The 7,500-nt window shown below is 49.8% G+C and overlaps 1 protein-coding gene across 5 annotated transcripts in view; it reads right to left on the bottom strand.

Moving 5' to 3' along the window:
* The window catches only part of LOC126570370 (hemicentin-2), a 126,136-nt gene that overhangs the window by 45,252 nt on the left and 73,384 nt on the right, over window positions 1–7,500 (bottom strand). For all 5 annotated transcript variants that reach the window (XM_050228088.1, XM_050228090.1, XM_050228091.1 and 2 more), the window contains exon 3: window positions 3,477–3,736. In XM_050228088.1, coding sequence (XP_050084045.1) covers window positions 3,477–3,736 — 260 coding nt within the window. The remainder of the gene's footprint in view (window positions 1–3,476; window positions 3,737–7,500) is intronic.

Here is a 7,500-nt window from a genome sequence, read left to right as displayed (position 1 = left end):
CGGGTGATAATTTTTATTCATTCTTTGACTTTTCTCAAATGTGCTTTAGCGTAAGGCAGGGATCGTCGTTTGCTCGCCGACCAAACGACGACCAAATATTGGCCAGAAAGGAGAACCGAATCTTCCCACCACGGTGCTTCCCTCTTGGCGAGCGCGAGAAGGTGGCGATGTATTATTCATCAAATGCGCCTCTTCTCGCACGTTCGGTTTTCCATTTTTGCATTTTTACTTTTTTCATTAGCTCCTCCATCGTTTGCACGAGCCGACCGGAATTGATGAATATTTTACCTTCTGCTTTTGCAGTTTTAGAACGAAACGAAACGCTGGGTGACGCTGGCATCGAGCCCAACTTTAGCGTACCGTGGCCGTAGATTAGCACAATTGATGGAAATGCATCACAAAAAATTACAATTCGCTGTGGCTCTTGCACCTGCTGCTGCCGGCGTGGAATCGGTTCTCATTGAGTTCCAATTTGATGTGAAAATGGGGCCTAGCAATGATCTTCCTATAACGAAGGGACTGCCAAGTGGCAAGTGTCGAGGAAGAGAATACGTTAACAGTTCCCTGGGCGGCGCCATCGTGACGAAGGGCAAAGTTTGCGTTGCAATGAGAAACTTTGTGCAGCACCGCGCACCGGGTCACGCGGGCTATTTTATCAAACTTTTCGACCCCAAAAGATTTCCTACAGAGGACCCGGGAGGTCTGACCTGGCCCTAGAGCACGACTGGCACGCTTTTTAGTTTGAATAATGAACCACGTTCGGTTGCGGACCAGCACGGTGGCGCACTGCGACTTAATCCTTTCCGAAGAGAAGCGCTCTTATCATGTCCCCCCCCTCCCCGTGCCCCTCGGAATGTGGTCGCGTTTTTGTGTGTCGGCAAAAGTTGGCCCACTGGCCGCCACGGCAAGTCATCAATCAAAACCGGACGTAATTGTATTTGAAGTCCGCCAGGAAGCGCACAGGAATCACGGGGCGTGCGCTGCGTTTTTGTGGCGCAACTCCACTCGGTTGGCAGCGATCCGATAAACTTTCGACGGAGCCAGAAGTTGGGGTCTACCGCTGGCTGGCTGGTTGACTGGCCGCCACGCTGGCCGGCGTCTCTAATTACTGGGTTATCCCCACAGAACGTCGCCACTGCCGTCGTGGTTGCTCGCAATTATCTCTAGCTGCAGTCCCGCTACGGGACTCTGCTGTTGGCAGGGTGCTTATCGCTCGCTCGTGGAGCCTGCGTCGTGCGTCGCATCTGTATGCGTGCGTCGTAAGATGGAGGGACCCCGCCCTGGGAGAGTGGAGTCCACTTCCGGTCGGCTCGCGGTTTTCAGACGACGACGATGACGGAGGCGATGATAACGATGATCCTAATGTAAAGGCTATATCCGTGCAGACTAGACCCAGTGAAGCGCCAGGGGAGCGTTTACCACTGCTTTTGGGGTTGACGATAGCGAACTGACAAGTTTCCGGCCACCGAACACCAGGGCCAGCTCGTGTTCGGTTCCACAAAACGGTCACATTACCATCCAGGACTCTCCCTCTCTTTCTCTCTCTTCGAAGATGCGTTACTCGATCGAAGATAAAGTGACTAGAGAGTGTCCAGAAGGTGGAAGTGGTGGTGGTAATTCTGTTTGCCAGCGAGTTACACCCGAACCTACTGGACTGCCCGCTGTTTGCTGACTGGTTGGTGTGAAATTGTGGAAAATTTAATTTTCACTTCCAGCAAATTTTCTACCCCAGGGATCCGCACGCCGGGGCTGCTGCTGGCACTGCTACTGACTGCTGATGGCCACCGGCGGTCCTTAATTGACAGATGTGGAAACATAAAATCATGCAATTCGATTATCCACCATTAGAGCTCGCGAGTTGGCGTCCGACTAGGACTTCCAATGCCAAAATGGTTAAATCGAAATGCGGAATAGCGAAACAACACAGGCCGCGGAGGGAGGGCCGTTAAGTGCCAACAGAGTTTCACTTTCTCGTCCGCCAGCACTCGTGCCAGGTATTGATCGCACCTTGGCGCCCTAGGTAGCGCCCTGCTAGCTAGCTAGCTCTCGACACATTATGACCATCAGTCTTGGCTAACGACGTCTAATTGACAGGAAAATGAGCTCCGAAATCGTTTATGCAAAGCCCCTCGCCGCGCATACAGAACCGAGACCTCCTCTCTTCACACGTGATTGCACAATCTTGCGCCCTCCCTTTGGGGGGAAAGGCCCCCCGGGGGAGGTTTTTCAGAATTCTCTTTTCACCGTAAGCGTGCGCACTCTCTCGCACCCATCGGAATGCCCATTTTTCGCAAATAATGGCGCCGACGTGCTCGTTTAATTCTTGGCCGGTTGGCACGTTTTAAAAGCGAGCAGAGCATAGAGCAGCGACTCCGTGTGGTTGGAAGCCCTAGCTGGACCATCTCGGCATTTCCGTGCCGAACCGAAACACACGAAATGGATCACGTTTCGCGCTTTCATCAATCCCAGAATGCCCCAGACCAGACCGGACCGACCGGAAGCCGGTGAGACGCGCGGTGCTGGTTCGAATCCTTTCCATTTCAATTCCAGCCGGGATCACGCAACGGTCACGATGATGCACCACCAACGGAGCAGGCCAGGCCATGAAAGAAAGGAGAAAAAAAAAGAGTGTGGAACAACAGAGTGAGCCCATCGTTGGTTCCCAGGACCAGTGGGCTGAATGAAAATTGGTGAAAACTCTTCATCCTGCCAGCACCGCAGCATCAGTAATTATATGCAGCTGCAGCTGCAGTCTAGCCGGCTAGTCGCTGGTGCTAGTGGTCTACCCCTTGGTCAGCAGCCGCTCGGTGGTGGTGGTGGTGATGGTGATGGTGTTGGGGAATTAATTATGCAAATCATTATTCATGGAAGTGAAACGAATTACGCCGTTTCGCACTATCCGGTGATGGTGGTTGGCCAACCTTCATGTCGATGTGATGGAACATGGGCCACAGTTCTCGCGACATTAGCCTTCTAGGGAAAGGTTTAGGACCGCACGGCACTAAATGCGCATTTGTGTCCGGTGCCTCGGTGATTCGGGCTGCTCGAGAAGGCTTCGAGAAGCCACGAGCCTCCAGAATATTTATGTACAGGCCCATGTTTCTCTGGTTGGTCGGTTGGTTGGTTGGTTGGTTGGTTGGTGGTCGAGCAAATAACGACCGACTTTGCACCGGAACACTGGGATGCACTATGGACCCCCTCCCTTCCTTTTGTGTTGCGCTAATTGCACACAAAAGGAAAAGTCAGTTATCCGTGTGAGTGAGTGAGTCAGTGAGCGAGATAGCGCATCTAATAGGTGGTCCCGGGTCCCACCACAGCACAAAGGGACATCCGCGAGTGTCAGTCTAGAGAGCGATGCCGCGATTTGGTTCATGCCGGTCTGCCGTTGGTCCAATTATGCTCACGGTCCTGGGTACGCTTGTGACCGCTTGGCATTGTCGGGAAAGTATAATTTATATCGTTATTTCATGACCTACCGTTCTATCGCCTTTGTGTTTCACGCGACATTTCAGAATGGCCGTGTCGTCCACGACGGTCGTGACGTTGCGCGAGTTGATGTCATCAAAGTATGGCTTCTCCGTGGGGCCGGCCATCAGCGATGACGCCGGGGACGAGAGCCCACCGGACACGAGGGCAGCGGCCGAGATCAGCGACGAGGATGCCGTTGAAGTACTACCAGCGGCATGATGCTGCGACGCTGCTGCTGCTGCTCCAGTTGACGATGCCGACGTAATGCCTGCAGTGAGAAGAGAGTGGAGGGTGAGATGCATCAAACGTCAGTTACAATTATCGGTAAATGATCGAACAGTAAACCACATCGTGTGGCACATTAAACGGCACGGAATAAACGGCCACCGGAGAGCGGCCGAGGCGTCAATATTGGTGTCACGAACCGGTTATCGATTGTTTGTCGCCAGTACGTCTCCCCGAGACCTGAAACACTCTAAAATTTGTTTTAGTTTCGTGTTAAATGCATCGTTTTTCTTCATAAATCAACGACAACCGGGCAATGACAGGGAAGCGTTCGTTCTGAGGGAGGGAGAGTGATTTATTTGATTACAAACCGTCCGACTCCAGACAGGTGCAACGTCACTGTCGCAGTCAATGACTCGAACCGCATCGCAATTACAGTGAACGATGTTTGCGGACGTCCCGCTAGCTCGGTGCTGACCGTATAAATTCAAATTACTGTCACAAAACACGCTGGCAGGTCCGGTCGAAGGTTAGTTAATTGATGAAATGTAAATGTAATGCTCGGTGGTCTGGTCACTCGGCTAAATGAATGATATCGAGGTAAATTGATTACTCGAACTCGTGAGGATGCAACAGTGTGCGGTGTTGATTGTTAATTTTTAAACCGCATATTTGCTGCTTTCGGGTGCTGTAGTCGCTGATGAGGGGGCATTACATTCATCATTTATTCAAAATTGAAATAGCATCCGATGATTTAGTTATGATGCAGGTAGCATTGCTTTAGCGCTCTAGTTTGATTAATTTAAAATCATAAATGGAATACATCATACTAATCATTTCATAGTACATTGTCAGCAAAAGTTGTATTTGCGCTTCGTAATAACTTTATCGTGTAAGCTGAACACTTTTAAGATCGCCTTGGCGAGCTATTAAAACTAGCGAATTGATAAAAATTGCCATAATCGATTTTTTATGATGTTTCTGAAGTAAAAGTTATGGAAAACGATTAAATTAACGCGAAGAAACTTCAACTCTAATCAAGGAAATCTGTTAGCATAAAAAAATGCATCCTTTATGAAGATATTGCATCAGAAACATGTGATCAAAAGTTGTGCAACAAGGTTGTGGACTTATCGTACCGTAGGTTCAAGGAATTTAGTAATTTCAGCAAAGACTTCTCGCTTTAGCAAGGTCTCATCGTTACCATCGTTGCGGTACTCACACATGCCAGGCATTTTACAATTTAACAACCCCTCAAGTAGGATTTGTAATCACTTCACCACTTGACTAGTTGATATTGTCCTCGATTTCATAATCTGTCCTTCGCGTACCGTGCTTTGTGTCGTGCGTCGTCGCTGTTGTTGTTACTCATAAACCACTTCAACCGTTCAAAGGATACCTGGCTTGTGGCTTACGTTTTCCCTTCCAGAGACCCTTACGGGGTCGTATCATTCGGCGGCATCGCTTTCATGGAAAAGATTTATTCAAGTGAAGCGCTCGCACCCTCGCATCACCAACATCATCATCATCGTCAGCATCATCATCGTGCGTTTCATACGCCTAATATTGGCCATATATTTTTAGTACCCCAATGTGATCGTGGTTAAGAACCGCACGCCGGGAACTTGATATTTTAATTAAGCTCCAAAGCGCTCTGGCACTGGCTTACCTTTGTTTTCTCTGTTTTTTTATTTTGTTTCTTTTTTTTGCTTTTGTTGGTACATAAACATTTTGGAGGGGGTTGGTTTACTTTCCTCTTAATGAATTAATTTGCATATGTGGCCGGGGATGCGTACCGTTACCGGTCGACGGTCGACAAGAAGAGCAGTAAAAAAAAGCCTCAAACAGGGAGCTTATTTGTGTCGCTCGCGCGTGTTGAGTTACAGCATAATACCGTCGTGCGTACAACACACCAGACACCAGACACGCGGAGCAATATGCGAAATGAAATGACAATATGGTAGAGCCCTGGCAGCCCTGGCATGGTCAGATGGTGGCCGCCACCGACGTCGTCCTCACGACAGTTGGATAATGTTTACCTTTTATGCGAGCGCCTCGGGAGCCACGAGTCCTGCGTTTGTGTCCTTGGTAGCGACCGACAAGGACGACACAATCGCGCATACACGGCGTTGGTGTGTTGATATTTGGTTCCAAGACCTGCCTGGTCGGTGGCCACAATATACCTCAAGTAAAACGCACGGAAAGCTCGTGTGAGTACGAAGGGGATTTGAAGTACTACAGCGCGGGATTTTCAAGAGCACTTCCTCGTACGTCTGCTTAAAGCGACTCGAAACCTCATCAAACCCCCTGAAGCTACGCACCGTGACGAAGCAATGTTTCGTCTTGGAGTGAAAAATGCTCCTCGCTTCCCCGTCCCTGGCCACCTGGAACACAGATTTCTATCTCGAGGGAAATTACGCTGTTAAACGCTGGTTTGGAGAGCGAACCCACGGCCCTCATATGGCTCGTGGTAGTCGCGAGAAATGATTTGAATGATGCAGCGTTTTTATCGAATTGCCTGTCACTGGCACGGCCATGCAGATGCAGAGTACATCTTGCTCCTGGCCGTTCAGAGGGCTTTCAATTGATCGATGGGATATCGAGCATAAAATATGTCGCACCAACAAACAACGGGAAAACCTATAACAACATTAACACTTTCACGGCACTTAAAAGCCTTCCGGGTACTCCACAGGAAGGTGATAATTAAGCAGCCCGGTGATCGGGAGCCGCCTTTTGGCAACTCGTAAACGTACCACTCGTTAATGAGTCCTCCCGTGATCGAACACTTTTATTGGTGTGAAAACAACGGGCCGATGTTGATGGTGTTTATGTTTTTGGGAATGTTGTTTCCCGTTTACTGGTGTGGTAATGTTACAACCAACACCTTACTGCTCTCGACTGTACTGTCGCAGGCGATCGTTAAGTCAGGTTGTGCCCGGTTCAACAGCTTCATTAAATCGATCCTCCGAACGATTGCACACCACGCCACACCACGAAACTTGCATTAACAACCCAAACAGGATGTGTTCTTTGTAATAAACAGGATTGGAACTCCACAGAGATTCCACTCCCGAGGTTGTCAGAGAAGGTGACGAAGAAAGTTTTGCTCGATTTATAACCCCGAAAATGGCAAACAACATGCTACTTATCGATCATTCCCGGTGGTTGGTATGATGGTCCGGGATTTTACGATGCAGCAGCCATGTCGCCAGTCGCCTGGATCCGGTCCATGGTCAGGGAGAGCTTTGAGCAATAACTGACATCCTGGTGGTGCCTGGTGCTCGAAAACCGGAAGACGGAAGCTCGCATGATGCATAATGCTGGGTGAGTGGTAGTGGTGGTGCGGCTACACATGTAATTTGGTCGGGTGACGGTCGCATAACAATTTCTGAACACCGTCCCGCCGGGAGCAAAGCGTTGTCGCCAGCCGTCGTCGATGTCGTCGTTCATTGAATCCATAAATAAATATTGCCTCGTAATCAGGCCCAGCCTGAACTGCCTGCTAGTCTCGTGTAGCGGTGCGCTCGAGCGTTTAAACTTAATTTGCCCATAAATAGGGAGCGCATCTGATGGCTAGACTGATGGTCTTTTGCATCCTGTGTTCGCGGTTTGAGGCTCCCTTAAGGCAACAGCGTGAAGACACACTGTCTACAGTGCGCACTGTGTGCGCTGGCCTATGGGGAGTGATCATCGAAATTGCTCACCCGGCAGCATAATGGAATGCCATGCCAGCGAGCCAACCACACTGGATTAGACCCGTGCACGCGTGTGTGCTAAAGGGCTCAGCAGCAGGGGGGATCGGCC

Source organism: Anopheles aquasalis, chromosome 2 (genome assembly GCF_943734665.1).
Source record: "Anopheles aquasalis chromosome 2, idAnoAquaMG_Q_19, whole genome shotgun sequence".
NCBI classification, from domain to species: domain Eukaryota; kingdom Metazoa; phylum Arthropoda; class Insecta; order Diptera; family Culicidae; genus Anopheles; species Anopheles aquasalis.
This window is presented reverse-complemented; position numbering and strand designations above follow the sequence as displayed.